Source organism: Pseudophryne corroboree, chromosome 4 (genome assembly GCF_028390025.1).
Source record: "Pseudophryne corroboree isolate aPseCor3 chromosome 4, aPseCor3.hap2, whole genome shotgun sequence".
Lineage (NCBI taxonomy): Eukaryota > Metazoa > Chordata > Amphibia > Anura > Myobatrachidae > Pseudophryne > Pseudophryne corroboree.
The window spans coordinates 714,275,446-714,299,131 of NC_086447.1; the positions used below are offsets into that span (position 1 = coordinate 714,275,446).

Sequence of the window (23,686 nt, forward strand, 5' to 3'; positions counted from 1 at the left end):
AGATGCTGGAGAGGTCTTGAGTGGAATTGTGCCCATTCCACCATGTCTATTGTTGACACCATCAAACCCCTCATTCGCATTGCTGCGTGAATTGATATTGTTTGACAATCTAACAACTCCCCTACCTTTCCCTTGGATATCTTGTTCCGAGGTAACTATTTTCTGCAGACTTGAATTCAGTACAGCCCCACTGTGAGTCATGTTACGGAACCAGAGAGGATTTTTGCCAATTTATGAACCACCCGTGCCTCTGCAGACAAGTTATTGTGTGTTGTAGATGGCAGAAACCTTTCCTGTATTTGTGCCAGGATAAGGAGTTGGTCAAGGTATGGCAATTTTCTTGTCCCCTGCTAGCGGAGATAAATTGCCATAATCATTTTGGTAAATACTCTGGGGCTGTGGCTAACCCAAAAGTTAAGGCCTAAAACTGAAATGTTGCTGAAGGATGGTAAACCTTGAGATAACCCTGATGGACAGTGCTATAGGAGCCTGAAGGTAAGATCCCTGACTTATCCAGGAATACCATGTAATCTACTGGCTCCCCACCACACTTTGGAGTGCCATGTCTCCATGTGAACCGTGGTACTCAAATTTATCTGTTTTAGACTTTTTGAAATTAAGAATGGGGCGAGGGATCGGTTTTGACCGAGGTGGGAATAAACTCCCCCTCCCCCCTTCCCCCTTGTGCATGGGTTACTGGAATGACTATTCCTGACAAAAACATTTTCTGAATTGCTCCATGCAAATCCCTCGCCTACGCCTCTACCCGAGACGGGCTGAAACAGAAGAACCTTTGAGGAGGATGGTTCTAGAAGGGAAAGTATAACGTAGAGATACCGCTTCTTGCACCCGGGCATCTGTTTGTAGACTGCTACCAGATCTGTGCAAACTGAAGAAGTCGGCCCCTTATCCTTTTGGAGTCCCCCAGAAGGAGGCCTGCACCATCATGCTGATGGCTTATCCTCTGGTTTTGAAGCTGGCCCTCTGGTTGCCTTTGCCTCTTTGCCTTACCAAACTTATTGTATTGAGGTTGTTACGTTCCTTTATGACCGACAAGGCCGAAACCGGACCCCTAGGTTTGGGGTTATATGTGGAAGGAAACGTGACCTTCTTAGAGTCTGTTTCTGACTCCAGAATAACTGTTAACTCCTTCCCCAACAGAAACTTCCAGCCAAGGCAAAGTTTCCAGAACCTTCTTAGATTCTGAATCAGATTTCCATGTATGTGAGCCAACTGCTCTGCGAACAGCTATTGTTATTGCTGATGCCCTAGAACATTAGTGTCCATATGAGCTATATGGGATTCTTGCTCCCTTGCAGGCGCTGAAAACCTGTCTTCCAGTACCTCAGCCCAATGTACCTACAGCACCTGGTATTTCAAGGTGGTCTCCCCTCCAAGAACTAACCAGGCCCAACACTGCTTAGCTTCCAAGATCTAATGAGATTGGGCCTATCCAGTGTGGTGTAGCCGTAGATTGCAAGGTGAAGTCATGGCTGGCCTTATGACTGCCCTAGACAAAGATAATGTGGTCTTTTTGAAAACCATTCCTCATTTGACGGCAGAGGCCATATAGATTTTTAAACTATCAATGACATGCATATCTTTCTTGGGAGGCACTTCCCTTTTTAAACAGTCCCCAGCTGGAAAGAGATATTGGAATCCCATTTACCGGGCATTCTATTTTATTGGGTGTAACCCAAACCTTTTTCCTGAATTCTTGCCCTCGTGAAGAGACCCTTTTAGGTTGTTTAAACACAGGTGCCTTATTTTTAACCCAGGCTCTGCTGCCTTTATTGACAGCTAGCCTTTTTTTCTCTCATTTATTCAGCTTATTCATTTAGCTGATGACTTTTACCTGTTCTTCGTAGCTTTCATCGTCTGATGATTATCATGTGTAGCCTGTGAAGTCGCTGATTTATTTACATTCGGTTCATCAGCTTGTCTTATTGGAGAAGCTGTTGGAGAGATACCACAAGTAGTGAGCTGCATGGGTTAATAGTGTAAGAATTAACATTTCAGCTAAACTGTACAAGGTCTGTGCAAACATCGCCCCAATGAGTCTATCTATACCTGATGTAGATCAGGGATGTACTATGCTAAACAGCAAACTATTTTACACATAAACCATCCTGTATCAGATCATAGAGGATAATACAGTTTTTGCAAAACAACAATATATGAGTGTTGGTGTTACTGTAAGTGTACCCTCGTCGCCTTTGCCGCTTTTAGACATGATAAATAATCAGCACTTTCACAGTATACTACACAATTTGTGACTGTAACCACTTTTTCCTAAAGTGATATCATGTGTGACCCTACCCATGCACCTGTATTGACTATCAGAAGATCAACCGACAATCATTTATATTAAGTCAGCAATCACACTAGCAGTCAGTCACATGTTATATATTAGTCATATGAGCATATTATCAACTACAAACACATCTCAAAGTATGTAGGAGTATATATTACTGAATTCTTTAACGTATTTAGACGCATTGCGAAGAAAACCACAGTAATGTACACAGACTCATATGCAAAAGGCACTAAAGTTAACCATTCATGCTAACCAAAATAGATAGAAATTTAGTGCTGTATAACCCGTACTAAGTAGAGTGGAATACAGGGAGACTTGCCCCACTTCCAGGATCGATCAATATGTTAGCGAACGCTGAGTGGATCCAGAAGCTACTAGTGTACACTGCCGCTCCGGGAGCTTTTAGTGAACACAGACGCTTAGCGAACGCACTGTGCATGCACACGCACCGGTCTGCGACCCGGTCTCCTCGCGGTAACGCTTAGTGTACACAGACGCAGCGTGGTAGTGTCTGAGATGGAAGTGAAGCAATCCGTTCATGGCGGGAGACTCACGGAAACTGGTCATGAACTAGGGGGATGGGCAACCAGAAGAGCGTCTGACTCCCCACCACTGACATCAACCCTAGGGATCGCAGCCTCATACTAATCCTGGTGCCTTATGATCCCTAAGGCCTAGCGCTGGCGCACCCGTGGAGGCGGCGCGCCAGCTACTGTTTGGGAGTTTCCTCCCAATACAGTGCGGCTGTGCCTGTATTCCCCTTCTAAGTGGAGCCGATGCCTTACCTTCTCCCCGTGCTCCGGCCACAGCCTGGTAACATCTGCTGGGCCTGCTAGTATGTCCGACACAGACGCCCGTTGAGACAGCACTTGTACTGTGGGTAAGCGTTGTTGCGACCCGGCGGAGAGTTGTTGGAGCGACTCTTTCCAATATGCGTGTAAGACGCTGTTAGGAAAGATCACTCAGAAAACATAGTAAGACTATAAAAATAAATGAATAAAGCTTAGGGCTGCCAAAGAACAGCAGCCCTGTGATCATGGTCCGGCTCCTGCCGCACCAAACAAAAAACTGATTTGCCTGAGCCAGCGGGCGGGGATATATGGACGAGCCCATTGCATCCTGGGAGGACTGAAAGCTTGTGATCGTTTGGTGCCAATCCGCTGTCGCTCCATCATATCCCATTGTTATCCTGTGGTTAACCTGTGGACCCTGCCGGAAAAAGAATAGTTAGCCCGAAGCTGTTGCAGTGATTGCAGTTGGTTCTTTCTTATGTAAAACTCTTCCATTTGTTCAGAATTTTTTCTTGTGATAGCTGTCTAAATGACGCTTTCTATAACGTTCCCTATAGCTACACTCCCTATTTCAGACCAGCTGAACTGTATTCCAACTTTAAAATAACCATAGCGACTTCTATTCAGTATAATATGGTGATGAGAGTGCTATGACGTAAGAACAAGTACTGCAACATCAAAACAGCTTCTACTCTGAGTGGTGAATTTCCATGAGGCACGTGCCTAGAGGAGCAACTTGTTGGGGGGAAGGGTGGATGCTTGCACTGTCATACCAGTAATTGCGAACAATTTCCACTGTATCATACATCATCTCGAGTGGAGTGTAAACAGGTAGGGCATGCACAGTAAGCTGTCCTACTTATTAAATATGTATACATAAAAATAAAACAATTTGTCATAGGGCCAGTTTCATACTTGTACACAAACCCAGTTTTTTTTGCAGTTGAGCAATTATCTGCAATCTGCGCCTGCCTCTATGTAGCACTGGTCATGTGCACTGATCTCTGAATCAGGCCTACAGTTCATGGCTTTATTTTATTATTATATTGATTGCAAAGTTATTAAATGTGAGCTTATAACCAAACAATGAAACAATAGAATTGGGCAGAAGGGGGTGGCCATTACTGTTTGGCCTAGGGGCACCCTGACCCCTAACCCCACACCTGACTACTCCCGTTAAGAGATTATCTCCAGTTTATAGTCCTGTGCACTTGCCCAGATGTTGAGCGGTAGGTAGTTTGATCTTCGCTGTGATATCATTCTGAGAAGAAGTTGCATAGTGTTTTCAAACATATTTATACAGAATAACTGATGTTATTTTATTTGTGAGTAGTGTACTATAAATCCAACGAATGGGCAGGAATACAAGGTCTACGGGAGAAGGATGCACTTGCATGGAATACAAAGAAGAACTAGTAAGTGTTGTATTATATGTTTTATACATTTAGTTTTGTTACAAGTTGTATATAACTTAAATACAGTATTCCCCATTATAGTTCATAAACACTTGTGGTAAGGCAAGAAACACCTACCTAACACATTACAACTGAGGTTATTAACCTGTTCTGTTTAAGTTATGATTTAATGAATTTCCTTTTAATTCTATTATTTTTTTTATTAGTTAAGCATGGTGTGGTGTTTAGTGGTGTACAACAGTATCACCAATGAGAAAGAGATACTTTGTGGCTTTTAATTAGGCCGGTATGCAATTAGCTGCGGTTACTCACAGCAGCTAATTAGCGCAGCCGAGGTTATCCTATTAGCCCTGGGCGCCGGCACTTAACTGGGGTTTAGTCTGCGAAACCAAATCCCCGATAAGTCATCTCAAGAGCCGCGAAGACTGCCACGGAAACACGTAGATCCACAGATTTACACGATACAGGGTAATTTACCGCACAGTAAAAGCGGGCAATAATTGGATAGCCCATCACTCTAAATAGCCGTTACTGCCATGCAGTAAATTACCGCTGGTAATAGGATACACCCAATGTGCATTATTTATTTACCTTGAAATTAGTTTAGCTATATATTCCTAGTTGTTAGGAAAAAATTAAAATGAACAGTTTGCAAACTGATCAATGGTTAAATATCTTTCTTCTTTTTCAGATTTTGCACAACTATAAGATTTTGTCTCTAGTCCATCAAAATGACTTATTCTTGGGTGTTGGAAACCTATTCATGTCTGCTCTCTTGTACTTGCTAGTAATTTCTTAGTAAGGCATGAGACAGTTGGGCATTTGGCAAGTTCTGTGTAAGAATGACCGCTGTTGGACTGCAAGATAGACTTTTCCATCCAAAGCTGCTAATATGTGGAAGATAATGGATCTCTTTATTAATCAACAGCAGCTTTTGGACAAATAGATTTTGCACAATGCATCTCCCATTTCTTAGAATGACCCCACTTGGGAGATCCTTGTTCTTATTTTATTATAGTGAAGCTTTATTCTGTTAACATATCAGCACTTTCCTCTAGTGCTGTCCTCCTATAAACAGAGAAGAGGGTGACACTTTTATTGCTAGCGTTGCATACTGTTCACAGATCTTGTGTACAATAAACATTGTTTTTACTCTTCTTACAGAGAAAGTGATTTTTAACATGGAAAATCAGATAATGCATACAGCACTGCACCCAGCAACTATTATATTCCTTGCTCCATACTAAAATTAGTAGTATACAGTGGTTGCTCAGGGCTCTAAGGTCCCTGTGACTCCTAGCAGCTTCTCACAAAGAGGTGTCCCAGCCTCACAATACAGTACAGAATTATGTTATGAAGCACTTTGGGGTCCTGGATTGTGTAAAGACACTGATGTGAACCAATGTATATAAAAATATAAGGGGTTATACTTCATCAGCACTGATAAAGATCCTGAGGTTCTTTCAGTCTTTTGGTGTGCATTAATAATACACATTTATCTCAAATCATGATATGTAGGAAAGTGTAGTGAGGGGACGAAAAGGATGGAGCAGGGAGGAGCACTTCTTAACATCTAAACTTTGGGAAGCAGGCCAATAGCAGGGACAGCTTCTTTTAGGCCGGTTCCAGAACAGATAGGCCTAGGTTGCCTTGCAATGATTTACTTTACAGGGACTGAGTGCTGGTGGTGGCCTAGGCCTATGGGTGATCCAACCACAAGGCCTATAGCTTCAGGCCCGTGATATATACTGTATATTACATACTGTAACTGGAAAAGTGTTATAGACAGTATGTGGGTTACATTTGCAAAGGAAACTTTACTATTTCACATTTATCCCTAAAATAACTTATCAATATGTGGTTAGCATTGTTCTCAAAGGCCTGTTTCTGATTTGGAAGTAAAGCAAAAAGAGCAAGTAAGTGAATCTGGACAAAACCATGTTGCACTGTGGGTGGGCCAGATGTAACACGTGCAGAGTGTTACATTTGGGTGGGGTATGTCCAAATTGAAATGTAAAAATAAAGCTGTCTTAACATTTGTGGGCTAGATGCCAAAGGATGATTTTTGGTCTCTTACCGATGAATCCTTTTCTCTGAAGCAGGGTGTGGGAGTCTGACAAAATGCGGACATGCTGCCTGGCCGAAAGTCAGAAAACTGTCTCAGAAATTGAGCACATTGATGTGCACAGTTGTCAGCGACAGTGTCCAAATGGTCATGAAGCCAACAACATAGTTTCACGGCACCAAAGTCTAGGAGACTCGCGGACATGTTCACAATGACCCAATTGGACTGACCAATGATCGTATTTGGAATATACAGACTTAAACTAGCCACCCCTGGAGACTGACAAATGCTGTTGAACAGAATGAGAAAAAGAAGTGTTATGGTAGACTTACCGTTGTTAACACTTTTTCTGCGAAGTACACAGGGTTCCACAGGGACACATTGGGGTGTAGAGTGGATCTTGATCCAGAGACACCAACAGGTAAAGGTTTAGCTGTACCAGGATGCATAGGGGCCTCCTCTATAACCCCGCCTCCAGGCACTGAGAGATCAGTTTTCATATGCAGTCCAATGCAGGAGCAGGCACGAGAGAGAAGGCAGATGTTAGTCACATAAGAACACATTATCACAACAGGAGAAGGTACCAGTGGCTAATGCCAAACAAACCCAAAAGAGCAAGGTGCGTCAGGGTGGATGCCCTGTGGAACCCTGTGTACTTCGTAGAAAAAGTGTTAACAATGGTAAGTCTACCATAACACTTCTTTTCTTTTCTGGTGCAGGGTACACAGGTTTCCACAGGGAAACAGGGATGTCCTAAAGCAGTTCCTCAAGGAAGGGGACGCGTCTTAGTGGATGTGAGAATCCGGCGTCCAAAGGAAGCATCCTGGGAGGCGAAGGTATCAAAAGCATATAACCTAAGAAACGTGTTCACTGAGGACCACGTAGCCACATTGCACAGTTGTTCTGCGAACACACCACAGCGGGCCGCCCAAAAAGGACCAACAGACCGAGTAGAATGGGCTTTAATAGCAGCAGGAGCTGGGAGTCCAGCCTGCGAATAAGCTTGTGCAATCACCATTCTAATCCCTCTGGCCAAGGTTTGCTTCTTAGCAGGCCAGCCACGTTTGTGGAAATCAAACAGAGCAAAGAGGGCATCTGACTGCCTAATAGAGGCAGCGGTCTCCACATAGACACGGAGAGACCTAACCACATTTTTGGCTGACTATTCTGAACAGATAAAGGCCGGAACCACAATCCCTTGGTTAAGGTGAAATGATGACAGCCGCTTAGGCAAATAACCTGTTAAGAACTGAGTACCTGTAACTCGGGAGTGGATGGCAACTGGGGAGTTCCAGTACTCACAAGTGAAGCTGCGGCTAGTATGAATGACCGCAGCAACTCCTACTCTTCCCCTGACTCCGTTACTCCTCCCAGTGGTCGGCTTGTGCATGCAGAGCTAGCCCTCTCCTGTAGCAGCCGCGTTTGGGCAAATTAGGTCCGCCCAGACTGCGATGCCCCCAGGTCTTACGAGGTAACAAGGCACCAACCGAGACTGCGAGTGAGTAAGGGGAAGGCTAAAACTTGCGAGACTACCAATGGGAGAAAATACAGAAGGACAATGAACAGATTATGGGGGCATTCCGAGTTGATCGCGCGCTGCAACTTTTTGCAGCCCGTGCGATCAACTAGACGCTGCCTATGGGGGGAGTGTATTTTTGCATAGCAAGGCTGCGATCGCTTGTGCAGCCGAGCTACGCAAAAACATTTTGTGCAGTTTCTAAGTAGGTCTGGACTTACCTACTGCAATGACTTCAACGTCTCAGGTCCCGGAATTTACGTCCGACATCTGCCCACCAAACGCCTCAACACGCCTGCATTCGGATCTCCACTCCCCGAAAACGGTCAGTTGACGCCCCGGAACGCCTTCCCCCTGTCAATCACGGGGCAATCGCGGCAGCGAATGGTTTCTTCTTTAATTCAGTTGCTGCCCGGCGTTCCCCCGTCGCCGGGCAATGATGCGCCTGCATATTGCGGCCACTGCGCATGCGCATTCCGGACCCGTTTGCACGGCTGCGGAATAAAGCATTGTGCGAACGGGTCGCAATGACCCCCTATGTGCGGCACGGCCGTGGAAATCCCAACATAGGAACCAAGGCACAGACTGAGGAGAGAGTTCTAAACCGAAACAAATTACACATATCAAAGTGCACAGAGTGTTGAAAGCAATCACACTAAATATACGAGTGATTGTGAATGTAATAATGCATAAGATGTAATAAGCCACTAGATAAACTGTGAAATCAACAATGCTCAAAGATGTCATAAGCAACTTTAGAAACATTGGGGTAAATTTACTAAGATGGGAGTTCTATTTAAGATGGGATGTTGCCTATAGCAACCAATCAGATTCTACTTCTCATTTATCTAGCACCTTCTAGAAGATAATACCTGGTATCTGATTGGTTGCTATGGGCAACATCTCATCATGAATAGAACTCCCATCTTAGTAAATTTACCCCATTGAAAGCAGGGGGGCGTGGCCTGGCAGCCTAAGCATCCCCAACCCCGCAGCACCTGTACCTCTGTGAAAGGAGACGGGCGTCCCGCTCCGGCGGCTGAAGGGAGCGTCTGATAGCTCTCAGCCAGCGGGCGCTCCCGGCGATGGACATCATGACTCCCAGCCCACACGTCTCTGCAGCGGGGAGGCCTTTCCTCACCTGTCCACCCAGGACCCGGTGCAGCTGGTAGATTGACGCCTCCCACCCTCTGTTCTGCACACTGACTGTGTCTGGGGGAGCAGGGTGGCAGCGCTGGAGTACCTGAGTCCAGGAGAGCTTGCCACAGACGGAGACTGCCATCGGTGGCCATTTTGTGAGTGGAGGTGAGAATCGCAGCACTGCTGCAAGCCTCCCTCTAAGCTATAACCAGGCACCTCTCTCCCCTGTCTCCGCTCTTCCCCTCCAGCATCACAACACTCTCTCTCCCACTCCTTCACAGCGGACCGCTTTCCTCCAAATCTGGGGCCATTACAAGGGGGATATGCTTGCATAAGATCTCCCCACATGTCAACACTGCCACCTGGTTGTTATATTAAGTAACTGAGGGGAATATCAACCCCATTCTATCATTATCTACATTATTCATTGTCCACAGCAGAGGAGGTAGACACTGCCTAGGCAGATATTTATACCATCACAGTTACCAAGTGTACAGTCCGATGTATGTGCACTACGGTCCCGGGGGGTACCCTGAAGTCGTTTGCGAGATATAATAATGCTACATCCCTCACCATCGTTGTGGTGCATGACAGGTGCAATCCTCCTGTCCTTCTCTAACTGTAGTTGATGTCAATGTTTGCGGGTGCCACCATACTCTTGGCACGTCTATTTCACATGTGAATGCTCGTCCCACCCCCTCCACTCCGAGATTAAGTATACAGTAACACCATAATGTGATGCCTCTTGGCTCTCTATATAACTGTTCTCACTTGCTTTATAAATAACATACTTCACCAGTGCAGTTTGATATAATAACACACTGTCTGCGACAATGCTGCCCAAACGGCAGAAGGAAACGGCAGGGGTCCCCCCCTGTTAATTTCTTTAAGACTCATTCTCATACGCATCCTACCAAAAGTGCTTCCTCTACCGAAAAAAAACAAAAAAAACTATCTGCTCTGAGCACCCGTTTTGAGCCTTCTGCTGCGGCTCCGATTACATGGTTCAACGAAGTAGTTGTTAGCATCCTTTTAAAGCGGATATCTCAGCGGAATTCAGATCTGCTCTACAGGTTTGCCAGCAGTCTATTGATGAAGTGGGCCAACGCACTGACCGGTTGGAAATGAAATTAAAGGAAGTGGTTAACTCCCACAATGGGCTTATTACCCTTCATGACGATATGCAATCGGAAATTACTGAACTTCACGCCAAGCTTGGAGACCTTGAAGATAGGTCGCGTAGAAACAATGTTAAAATACGGGGAATCCCAGAATCTGTCTTGTCTGTGGACCTGCCTGAGTTTTTCTCGGATCTATTTACTACTGGATCATTTTTTACTGGATCATATACACCGACTGCCTACATCCAAAAGCGCCCCTAAGGATGCCCCAAGAGACACTATAATGCGGTTTCATTACTTCCATATCAAGGAAATGGTACTCCGTACAAGTAGATAAAGACAACCTTTCTGTCAAACTTGACAGGTGGTGACACCCCCTTGCTCCTAGGCGACACCCCCTTTAATATTAAATGATAGTGTTTTATATCGCTTTAATATTAAATTTTATATAAATTTATAGTGTTCGATATTAAACCGTATTAAAAATTGTTGCGTAACACCAGTCGCAGAGTGTCACGCAACACCAGTCGCAGAGTGTCACACAACACCAGGCGCAGAATGTTCAATAAAGATCACAAGTCAGTTTGTGATGAAAAAATTCACTATTTTGAAGTAACACAAAATGTTCTTACATTCCAACAATTTAAACATCACGCTTGGTACACATGGTGTCGTTTTAAAAGTCATAATGACTAATGACCATGTCCATTTTCTTAGATGTACGGAAACATCACACATGGCAATAATTTAAAAACATATTGCTTTTAATGACCAGGAGTGATGAATGATGATCTGACATCTTTTAATGGGCATGAGTTAAGATAAATTTATAGTGTTCGATATTAAACCGTATTAAAAATTGTTGCGTAACACCAGTCGCAGAGTGTCACGCAACAACAGTCGCAGAATGTCACGCAACGCAGCGCGTCAAATCAGGCGGATGAAAGATGCATATTACACAGTGTTAAAACCAGGTAGTTTTAGCGGCATTGATAAATATTATGGGGCGGTTAAAAATAAATTTAAAAGATCCGACGTAAGAATGTGGTTACAAGAACAAGACTCATACACGCTGCACAAGCCAGCAAGAAAAAACTATAAAAGGAACATGATTTGTGTATCGGGTATAAACCAACAGTGGCAATGCGATTTGGTCTCGCTGATAGATTTGTCAAAATACAACGATGGCGTTAAATACATATTAACAATCATCGATATATTCAGTAAGAGGGTGTGGGGTGAAAGTCTGACCGCTAAGAATGCAGCAACGGTCGCTAATGCTTTTGAAAAAATATTCCAGCGCGGCGATGTGCCGATGAAGCTACAAACCGATAATGGTAAAGAGTTTCTAAACAGAAACCTAAAAAAGGTGTTAGAAAAATACGGTATAAATCATTTCACGACCAATAACGATGTGAAAGCTGCTGTTATAGAGCGCTTCAATAGGACTTTAAAAACACGCATGTGGCGCTATTTCACGGCAAAGAATACCTACAGATATATAGACGTTTTACAAGACTTCATACGCAGCTATAATAACACATACCATAGAACGATTAAATGCGCTCCAAACGATGTGAATGACTCTAACGCATTGAGTGTCTTCAAAACGACCTACGGTGATTACTTTAGAAGTAAGAAAGCCCCAGTTTGTTTAGGAATCGGTGACCACGTCCGTATTTCTAAATATAAGGACATATTTCAGAAAGGTTACGAACAGAGCTTTTCTGAGGAGATTTTTGTTGTACATAGTGTGAACACTAAAGGGATTAAACCGCTTTATAAGTTGGCAGATCTGTACGGTGAAGTTATAACAGGTAGTTTTTACCCCGAAGAGCTTCAAAGCATACCAAAAAACTATAACAGAGTTTACAAAGTGGAAAAGATTTTAAAAAATAAGACGGTCAGAGGCCGTAAATACGCGTTAGTCAAGTGGCGCGGGTACCCCGCAAAATTTAACAGTTGGGTCGCAGCATCGGTGATAAAAGACATATAAAGATCAGCAGTATCTAAACAAGACGAGCGATGGATGACAAGTCGTTCTACATAACCTTACCCAGCAACGCATCGGCTGTTACCTTCCCACAAAATAAAATTTCTAACTATACGACAAAGTTGGCTAAACCGATAGACTTAAATGGCGAATGGGAAGTGGCACTTACTGAGATACAATACCCGCATACGTGGAATACATTGGATTTACAAGATTGTAGACTGCAATTATCATGGGATGGAACGGCCGAACAGCCGGTGGCGAGAGTCGCGAGTTTGTGCATTAAACCCGGTTTTTATGAAACAATCGAAGCGTTACTGAACGTAATCAACGCTGAAATTGTACAACTGAAACTGGACGTTGGATTAAGACTAACGTATGATCCATTTGCACGCGTTGTAACATGTGACAGTAAACTGTTGTATCAAATCCACGCCGGTTCTAAGCTGACATGGATACTGGGTTTACAGCCTAAAACTAATATTTCTAAACCATGCGCCGAAATCAAAGGCGGCCAATATACGATGTACGTGTACACAGACATTATCGAACACCAACGGGTCGGGGATAGTTATGTACCGCTACTTCGCACTGTTGAAATGAAGGGTTATAACAATGAGGTTGTCACAATACGATACGAGAAACCCGATTACGTACCATTGTGCAAAACACATTTTGACACGATAGCCATAGAGATAAAGAACGACCAAAACGAGAACATGGCATTTAAGTTTGGGAAAGCGATCGTGAAGCTACACTTCAGACGCCGCAAAACTGAATTTTATTAACTAAGCAGAATGGTCGCTGTTAAAAATTATGGCGATCCGGGCCTCTATGCGCAATATTATAAATCTCAAGCCGGTAATGGATTACCAGGTTTTCACGGCAGCGCATACATGTACGGCTGCGGTTTAGGCGGTATTTTTCGAAGTCTTTTCAGAAAAGCTGTTCCTCTTTTCCGGAGAGGTTTAGAGTTGGCTAAACCGCATATGAAGACAGCGGTTCGTAATATAGCGAAAGATGTTATCGGGCAAGCCACAACGGCCGTTGTGAATAAGATACACGAGGCGAACCAAGCAAAGCAAGACGGTTCAGGACTAATATATACAAGAAAAGGCGTGTCTAAAAGAAAACGGAAGCGTATGATAACGCTTCCGCCTTGGGACATACCCTTTTTAAATAAAAAACAGAGACGACGCAACTCAAAGAAGAAGAGAAAGCCGAAGAGTGCCGTTGGTGATATTTTTTAAACACCACGAATCCGTTGAATGTGCAAAAACAGAGCTGGATCTTTTTGACGTGCCCCCGACACAAACTAGCATAGAGAAAAGTCTATACGTCGAAGTTCAACCTTTAGCGGCGTTATCCGACACAGCTCCGCTTGAATTTTATATAGCAGCCAGCGGTGAACACTACTACGATCTGAACAATACGCTGTTGTACGTGACATGTAAGATCGTACGAACCGATAACACGCCGATACCGCAAGGTGCGCGGGTCGCACTTATTAATTACCCAATAGCGACTTTATTCAACCAAGTGGATGTAACTTTGGGCGACAGGCTCATATCACAATCCAACAATCTTTACGCAAACCGCGCGTACATTGAGACTATATTAAATTACAGCTCGGATGCATTGTCAACAAAACACACAACAGGATTATTTTACAAAGATGCGGATGGTGAATTTAACAACACAGCGCTGGACGGACCGAATACGGGATTCAAAAAACGAGCAGGCGCAACAGCGCAGAGTCGCACTGTTGAGCTGCTAGGCCCGCTTCACTGCGACCTTTTCCATCAACATAAACTAATTTTAAACGCCGTTGATCTGAAGATTAAACTAACCAGAAACAAAGACGCATTCTGCTTAATGTCGTCTGAGGCGGATGCCTTTAAAATACAGATCACAGCTGCATCCCTGTTCGTGAAAAGAGTTCAGGTCTCACCGGCCGTGCGGATTGGGCACGCGCAGGCTCTGTTAAACGGTAACGCGAAATACGCGATTGACCGCGTTGGGATGAAAATCTACAGCGTACCAACAGGCAGTAGAGTATTTAATCTAGAAAATTTATTTTTAGGACAAGTGCCGAAAACAGTTATAGTCGGTTTCGTGGATAACGAATCATTTTCAGGAAGCCATAACCGGAACCCCCTGTGCTTTGAACATAAAAATTTAAGTTTTGCGTCCCTTTATCTGGATGGAACGCCGCACCCCGCCAAGCCATTTCAACCCGACTTTGAAAGCGGTAATGCTGTAAGAGAGTATATGTCACTCATACAGATCACAAATAAGCAGAAATCTGACAATGGTATACTGATTGACCGCGAAGAGTACCTCAGGGGCTACACGCTATTTGCTTTTGACCTTTCACCAGAACAGGAGTGTGGAGAACACCTTTCCCTGATAAGAACAGGCAATCTACGTGCTGAATTCCGCTTTGCAGAAGCGTTGGACCGGACAGTCAATGTGATAATATATGCTCTATTTGATAACATCATCGAGATTAATCAAAGGCGCGATGTGCTGTACGATTATCTATAAATGAAATAAACTAACACTACGCTGCTGAAAAAATGAACACATTACAGATAAACTGTATTCTGTACGCCGTGCAAAGCACACGGCATATTTTTAAAGGAACATATCCGTGCGATATGTTGCCGGTCAGTAAACTGTCGCAATATCCCTGCGCATTTGTAATCAATACGCATAGCAGCGGGCAGCCGGGTGAGCACTGGTTGGCCGCTTATTTTAACTAAAAGCGTGAATGTTACTTTTTTGATTCTTACGGGTTAGCCCCTGACAGCCCCCTATTCCCAAAAGCTATAATACTTTTTTTAAACTTGAATTCAAAAAGTGTTTATCACCAAAATAAGCAGTTGCAAAATTTTAACAGTACCGTTTGCGGTCAATATTGCATATACTTTATATTTTACATGTGTAAAAAATACAAATATGTGGATGTACTGGCCCGTTTTAGTGATGACACAAAACGTAATGATTGTTTTGTTTCAAATTTTGTAAGACGACTCCCAAGAAGCCATTGTCTGAGTCATTATGCATATAGATATATACAGAATTGTGTAACTTGTAACCAACGCTGTGCGTGAAGCGTTTTATGTACAACGTGTCATAGTTATGACACGTTGTACATAAAACGCTTCACGCACAACGCTGTGTGTGAAGCGTGTTACGCACAACGTTGTATTGTTTGTGTAACTTGTAATCAACATTCTGTTTGATACGTTTTATGTACAACGCATCATATCTATGATGTTTTTCTAATAAACAACGTTGTTTATTAAACTTTATATCGCGTGCTTGAAATTTCTTCCGTTTACAGCAATAGAAACAAAGAACAAAACGTTGTTTTATAAAGCATAAGCATATTTTATTGATATATGTATGTATATATATATATATATATATATATATAGAGTGGTGGGAGTATGGCGCCACAAGTATAGGTGTATAGGCCTACTATACAGTTTAGAGATATATAAAATAAAATAACCAGGGGTGTAGACACTCCTTTAGGAGTAAAAGGTGTCAGCTGACCCCAAAAAAAGGCAGTGATAAGCTGCCTGTTAGTTAAAAGTATATAAGGGAGGGTAGGGGTACTAGCGACTAACAGTGTCTACACTTAAAGGATATATATATGAAGAAGGATGCAATTCGTATTTCTTTTAAAAAATGGGGGGATATTTATTATAAAACAGACAATTTAATAGCAATAAAAAAGGAAAAAGGGTTGGATGGAATAAAAAACGGGTGGATTTGATCGATTTAAAAATAATAAATAAATTCAAGCTGATAAAAGAAAAAATAATAAAAACATATCTGGAACAATAAAAATATACAAATATATTTCAGATAAGAGAAAGGTGCTTATCTTAAAAAATGGAAGGTCAAATTGAGGTCTGCCCAACGCGTTTCGTCCATCTGACTTCATCAAGGGGTAGAGGGCTACTGAACAGTAATTCTATTTATAGCCAGGATAATTAGCAGTGTAATTATGACATCACTTCCTGTTCAGGGCTACTTGAAAATACAGTTACATATAGCATTGTGTAAATTCGGAAGACTATTGCCAGGGGTAGATCTACAATATAAGGTTACCATAAGATAAATATAGTGCAAAAACGAGCGTCATAGCTTATAGTACGGTATAAAATAAGTCCAGGGGCGCTATTTGCCTCACTTCCGCCCCGCTTCCTGTGTCAGAGTCTGTGCACTGCGCATGCGCACGGTGCCCCGCTTCCGTGATTCGCGTCTCTGTATAGGCGCTAAGCTGCCCCACTTCCTGTTTGTGCTTTTCTGTTAGGGGAGCCACACTTCCTGTTTCGACGTGGAACGGCCTGTAGCTTCATATTGATTGGATGGTTTGCATTGTCAATCATCGCGGCGGACATCTTTGTGAAGCCATATAGTGCAGGACACATTTCTATAATGGCATGTTCAGCTTGCACAGAAATGCATATAGGAAAACAAATAAATAAAACGAGGATTAATTCCTTATAAAGTATTATTAATTTTTATAATAGGAGCATGGGAGATGTTATAAGGAAAAAACTTTATATTGCTGGAATTTGATTTTTTAAAGAACGATATATGTGTATGTTTAGAGAGCTTCAAAACCGACTAGAATAATTCTTATTCAAAGGGGCACTGATAATCTAAATATTGTTAATATTTCTATTAAAAATGTGTACATTAGCAACATGTTGTCATATAGGAGGCCATTAGAGTCTATGGAGTACTTAGTGATAGTATATAATGTCATTTCTAAAAAGTACTTATGTATTGCTGCATATTAAACACGTGTTTGTTTTTTTCAGACAATGTGCTTATAGTGTATTCTATTTTGATACCAGTGAGGGGTATATATAGTATAGTGGGCACATGCAGTGCTTAATAGGAGAAGGGTGTATCTGTATGTGGGAGTGAAGAATTTATAGTTAATATAGTGAAAAAAAGACATATTAAGCTGGGGATAGAGTGCAAGATTCAAAGTACTCAGAATTATCTGTAAAGTGTAGGTTATAAGATCTTTAGGTAGAAATAGGGGGAGGCAAAAGGTGGTCAATTAGCCAGTATTTGTCAATGTTTTACATTGCTGGTATGTTATGAGTCTATTGTATCCCACATTGTACAGTACCCAATCTTCCCAAGTGGTTCCCCGCTTGGTACTGTTTGGGCCCTACACTGCTTAGCTTCCAAGATCGGACGAGATTGGGCGTCCGTCAGTGTGGTATGACTGTATCTCGTGGACAAATGACTGAGTCGCACAGCAATCCGAGTTTATTAACATAACAGGCAAATCAACAAACTATAAAGTGCTTAGTGCTGTGGTTGTGGTTGAATAAATACATAAATACATAGTGTCGAATATACAGGCTACCAGCGGATAAGTTGAGAGATATGAAGGAGATATGAGAGAAAAAGGGAGTAATTTCTTATCACAGGAACGGTGCGATCTCGTATCCTTCATTGAAGCCGAATGGATGAGAAGTTTTCAGTTGGAAGATCCAGTACATCTCTCTCTAGGACAACTTCTTCGCTAGATCTCCTCCTCTGTCGCCACTTGTGACATGTTCGATCGCCTTAAAGGACAGTTCTTCCGGGTTGGACTGGTGTTCTTGTTTAAAATGTCTATAGAGTAAGTGTGTCTCCAGCTTGTTTCTTATGCTGCGTATATGTTCTTGGATCCTGATTTTCAACGTCCTCTTTGTTTTACCCACATATTTTTTGTGGCAGGTGCATTCCAAGAGGTAGATAATTGACGTGCTGTTACAGTTCATGAAGTCCTTGATTTTGAATTCTTTAGTACCGTCAGTGTTGTTGAAAGTCCTCCTATTAGGGTTGAGGAATCTGCAAACATTGCAATGTCCACATTTATATGCTCCAACACATTTTGGAAGAGACCGTTGGTTGTCCTCTGGTGGTAGTACTCGTAGCATGCTGGGTGCGAGAATGTCCTTAAGACTTCTAGACTTGCGAAAGATCAGTTCTGGTTGTGCAGGGAGAATCTCTTTAAGGATGGGGTCCATCAGAAGTATTCCCCAGTGTGCTTTTAGTGAGGTTCTGATGGAATGTTCATGGCTGTTGTAAGTCGTTATGAAGGAGACGGACTCCTTTTTCTCTGTTTTTTCTTTGTAAGTTAGTAATTGTTCTCGCTCGAGGTTTTTTGTTCTCTCAATGGCTCCGTCCAGTATAGTTTTGGGGTACCTTTTTTCCTCAAACCTTTTTCTGTAGATTCCAAGTTGTGCTTCACAATCTTCGGTCTTGTTACAGTTTCTTTTGATTCTATGAAATTGGGAGTAGGGGATATTGTTTTTCCACTTTTTAGAGTGACTGCTCTTATAATGAAGGTAGCTGTTCTTGTCGACATTCTTGATGTAGTTTTTTGTAGTGACTGCCCCTTCCTCTCCAGTTAAAGTCAGGTCCAGGAACTCAATTGAATTCTTATCCATATTGCAAGTAAAAGACAGATTAAAATCATTGAGTTGTATAACTTTAAAAAAAGTCCATAAAAGAATCAGAACTGCCATTCCAGATGATCAAGATGTCATCTATGTACCTTTTGTATAGAATGACATGTTTTTCAAAATGTTGCGTGTTGTACATATACTTCTCCTCCCATTGGCCCATGAACAAGTTAGCAAAGCTCGGCGCAAAAATCGTGCCCATTGCGGTGCCACATTGTTGCAAGTAAAATTTGTCTAAGAATTTAAAATAATTACGGCTTAAAATAAAATTAATCAATTCACAAATAAAGGTCTTGTGTGCTTCTGTAAGGGATGAGTCTTTGTTGAGATACACTCTGCTAGCTTCAATCCCTTTCTTGTGTTCAATGCAGGTATATAATGACTGTACATCAACGGTTATCCATATGTATGAGTCCTTCCATTTAATGTTCTTCATCTCATTTAATACCATAGTGGTATCCTGCAGGTATGATGGTAACTTCCTGACATACGGGTTCAGAAAAATGTCCACGTACTTAGACAAATTAGACGTAAGAGAGTCTATCCCTGCGACAATAGGTCTCCCAGGTGGGTTGGATAGGCACTTGTGGATTTTAGGTAAAAAATAGAATATGGGGGTAGTGGGGTTGGATTGCATTAAAAACGAGAATTCATCCTTTGTGATAATGTCACTTCTCAGGCCTTGTAAAAGTAAGGATCTGAGTTCATCTATAAATGTATTTTTCGGGTCATCTGGCAGCAGGGCATAGGAGCTGGTATCTCCTAAGAGTCTGTGTGCTTCTTGGACATATTTGTCCCTGTCCAGGATGACCAACCCCCCCCTTTGTCAGCCGGTTTTATGACAAGTTGCTTGTTTTTTTGGAGATTTTTCAGTGCTTCGATTTCTTTGTTGTGGAGATTTTTATTCACCACTGGTGTGGGTTCTGTTTCACATAAATCTGTTTTCACTAGATCGTAAAAAATGCTTATGTTGCTCCCTTTAGATTCCACTGGATAGTATTTACTTTTTGGTTTAAGTCCAGATTTTGAACTTGCTTCGTAATTCGATATGATAGCGTTCTCTTTTCTCAGGAAGTGTCTTTTTAACGTAAGTTTCCGCACAAATTTGTGCGGAAACTTACGTTAAAAAGACACTTCCTGAGAAAAGAGAACGCTATCATATCGAATTACGAAGCAAGTTCAAAATCTGGACTTAAACCAAAAAGTAAATACTATCCAGTGGAATCTAAAGGGAGCAACATAAGCATTTTTTACGATCTAGTGAAAACAGATTTATGTGAAACAGAACCCACACCAGTGGTGAATAAAAATCTCCACAACAAAGAAATCGAAGCACTGAAAAATCTCCAAAAAAACAAGCAACTTGTCATAAAACCGGCTGACAAAGGGGGGGGTTGGTCATCCTGGACAGGGACAAATATGTCCAAGAAGCACACAGACTCTTAGGAGATACCAGCTCCTATGCCCTTCTGCCAGATGACCCGAAAAATACATTTATAGATGAACTCAGATCCTTACTTTTACAAGGCCTGAGAAGTGACATTATCACAAAGGATGAATTCTCGTTTTTAATGCAATCCAACCCCACTACCCCCATATTCTATTTTTTACCTAAAATCCACAAGTGCCTATCCAACCCACCTGGGAGACCTATTGTTGCAGGGATAGACTCTCTTACGTCTAATTTGTCTAAGTACGTGGACATTTTTCTGAACCCGTATGTCAGGAAGTTACCATCATACCTGCAGGATACCACTATGGTATTAAATGAGATGAAGAACATTAAATGGAAAGACTCATACATATGGATAACCGTTGATGTACAGTCATTATATACCTGCATTGAACACAAGAAAGGGATTGAAGCTAGCAGAGTGTATCTCAACAAAGACTCATCCCTTACAGAAGCACACAAGACCTTTATTTGTGAATTGATGAATTTTATTTTAAGCCGTAATTATTTTAAATTCTTAGACAAATTTTACTTGCAACAATGTGGCACCGCAATGGGCACGATTTTTGCGCCGAGCTTTGCTAACTTGTTCATGGGCCAATGGGAGGAGAAGTATATGTACAACACGCAACATTTTGAAAAACATGTCATTCTATACAAAAGGTACATAGATGACATCTTGATCATCTGGAATGGCAGTTCTGATTCTTTTATGGACTTTTTTAAAGTTATACAACTCAATGATTTTAATCTGTCTTTTACTTGCAATATGGATAAAAATTCAATTGAGTTCCTGGACCTGACTTTAACTGGAGAGGAAGGGGCAGTCACTACAAAAAACTACATCAAGAATGTCGACAAGAACAGCTACCTTCATTATAAGAGCAGTCACTCTAAAAAGTGGAAAAACAATATCCCCTACTCCCAATTTCATAGAATCAAAAGAAACTGTAACAAGACCGAAGATTGTGAAGCACAACTTGGAATCTACAGAAAAAGGTTTGAGGAAAAAAGGTACCCCAAAACTATACTGGACGGAGCCATTGAGAGAACAAAAAACCTCGAGCGAGAACAATTACTAACTTACAAAGAAAAAACAGAGAAAAAGGAGTCCGTCTCCTTCATAACGACTTACAACAGCCATGAACATTCCATCAGAACCTCACTAAAAGCACACTGGGGAATACTTCTGATGGACCCCATCCTTAAAGAGATTCTCCCTGCACAACCAGAACTGATCTTTCGCAAGTCTAGAAGTCTTAAGGACATTCTCGCACCCAGCATGCTACGAGTACTACCACCAGAGGACAACCAACGGTCTCTTCCAAAATGTGTTGGAGCATATAAATGTGGACATTGCAATGTTTGCAGATTCCTCAACCCTAATAGGAGGACTTTCAACAACACTGACGGTACTAAAGAATTCAAAATCAAGGACTTCATGAACTGTAACAGCACGTCAATTATCTACCTCTTGGAATGCACCTGCCACAAAAAATATGTGGGTAAAACAAAGAGGACGTTGAAAATCAGGATCCAAGAACATATACGCAGCATAAGAAACAAGCTGGAGACACACTTACTCTATAGACATTTTAAACAAGAACACCAGTCCAACCCGGAAGAACTGTCCTTTAAGGCGATCGAACATGTCACAAGTGGCGACAGAGGAGGAGATCTAGCGAAGAAGTTGTCCCAGAGAGAGATGTACTGGATCTTCCAACTGAAAACTTCTCATCCATTCGGCTTCAATGAAGGATACGAGATCGCACCGTTCCTGTGATAAGAAATTACTCCCTTTTTCTCTCATATCTCCTTCATATCTCTCAACTTATCCGCTGGTAGCCTGTATATTCGACACTGTATGTATTTATGTATTTATTCAACCACAACCACAGCACTAAGCACTTTATAGTTTGTTGATTTGCCTGTTATGTTAATAAACTCGGATTGCTGTGCGACTCAGTCATTTGTCCACGAGATACAGTCATACCACACTGACGGACGCCCAATCTCGTCCGATCTTGGAAGCTAAGCAGTGTAGGGCCCAAACAGTACCAAGCGGGGAACCACTTGGGAAGATTGGGTACTGTACAATGTGGGATACAATAGACTCATAACATACCAGCAATGTAAAACATTGACAAATACTGGCTAATTGACCACCTTTTGCCTCCCCCTATTTCTACCTAAAGATCTTATAACCTACACTTTACAGATAATTCTGAGTACTTTGAATCTTGCACTCTATCCCCAGCTTAATATGTCTTTTTTTCACTATATTAACTATAAATTCTTCACTCCCACATACAGATACACCCTTCTCCTATTAAGCACTGCATGTGCCCACTATACTATATATACCCCTCACTGGTATCAAAATAGAATACACTATAAGCACATTGTCTGAAAAAAACAAACATGTGTTTAATATGCAGCAATATATAAGTACTTTTTAGAAATGACATTATATACTATCACTAAGTACTCCATAGACTCTAATGGCCTCCTATATGACAACATGTTGCTAATGTACACATTTTTAATAGAAATATTAACAATATTTAGATTATCAGTGCCCCTTTGAATAAGAATTATTCTAGTCGGTTTTGAAGCTCTCTAAACATACACATATATCGTTCTTTAAAAAATCAAATTCCAGCAATATAAAGTTTTTCCCTTATAACATCTCCCATGCTCCTATTATAAAATTAATTAATAGTACTTTATAAGGAATTAATCCTCGTTTTATTTATTTGTTTTCCTATATGCATTTCTGTGCAAGCTGAACATGCCATTATAGAAATGTGTCCTGCACTATATGGCTTCACAAAGATGTCCGCCGCGATGATTGACAATGCAAACCATCCAATCAATATGAAGCTACAGGCCGTTCCACGTCGAAACAGGAAGTGTGGCTCCCCTAACAGAAAAGCACAAACAGGAAGTGGGGCAGCTTAGCGCCTATACAGAGACGCGAATCACGGAAGCGGGGCACCGTGCGCATGCGCAGTGCACAGACTCTGACACAGGAAGCGGGGCGGAAGTGAGGCAAATAGCGCCCCTGGACTTATTTTATACCGTACTATAAGCTATGACGCTCGTTTTTGCACTATATTTATCTTATGGTAACCTTATATTGTAGATCTACCCCTGGCAATAGTCTTTTCCGAATTTACACAATGCTATATGTAACTGTATTTTCAAGTAGCCCTGAACAGGAAGTGATGTCATAATTACACTGCTAATTATCCTGGCTATAAATAGAATTACTGTTCAGTAGCCCTCTACCCCTTGATGAAGTCAGATGGACGAAACGCGTCGGGCAGACCTCAATTTGACCTTCCATTTTTTAAGATAAGCACCTTTCTTTTATCTGAA

At 41.9% G+C, this 23,686-nt stretch overlaps 1 protein-coding gene and 3 pseudogenes across 4 annotated transcripts in view; 2 read left to right on the forward strand and 2 right to left on the reverse strand.

Moving 5' to 3' along the window:
• Positions 1–5,680, forward strand: part of CEBPZOS (CEBPZ opposite strand) — a 41,183-nt gene extending 35,503 nt beyond the window's left edge. For 3 of the 4 annotated variants that reach the window (XM_063917981.1, XM_063917977.1, XM_063917979.1), the window contains 2 exons: positions 4,442–4,523; positions 5,215–5,680. In XM_063917981.1, the coding sequence (XP_063774051.1) occupies positions 4,442–4,523; position 5,215 (83 nt within the window). In that variant the 3' untranslated portion in view covers positions 5,216–5,680. Of the gene's footprint in view, positions 1–4,441; positions 4,525–5,214 lie in introns of those variants that run through there. The other variant, XM_063917978.1, reaches the window with a different exon arrangement.
• On the reverse strand, positions 1,357–1,475 carry LOC134913174 (5S ribosomal RNA; annotated as a pseudogene).
• Positions 5,681–17,510: 11,830 nt separating the features above from the next.
• On the reverse strand, positions 17,511–17,629 carry LOC134912409 (5S ribosomal RNA; annotated as a pseudogene).
• Positions 17,630–22,284: 4,655 nt separating this feature from the next.
• On the forward strand, positions 22,285–22,403 carry LOC134912410 (5S ribosomal RNA; annotated as a pseudogene).
• The last annotated feature ends 1,283 nt before the right edge of the window (positions 22,404–23,686 follow it).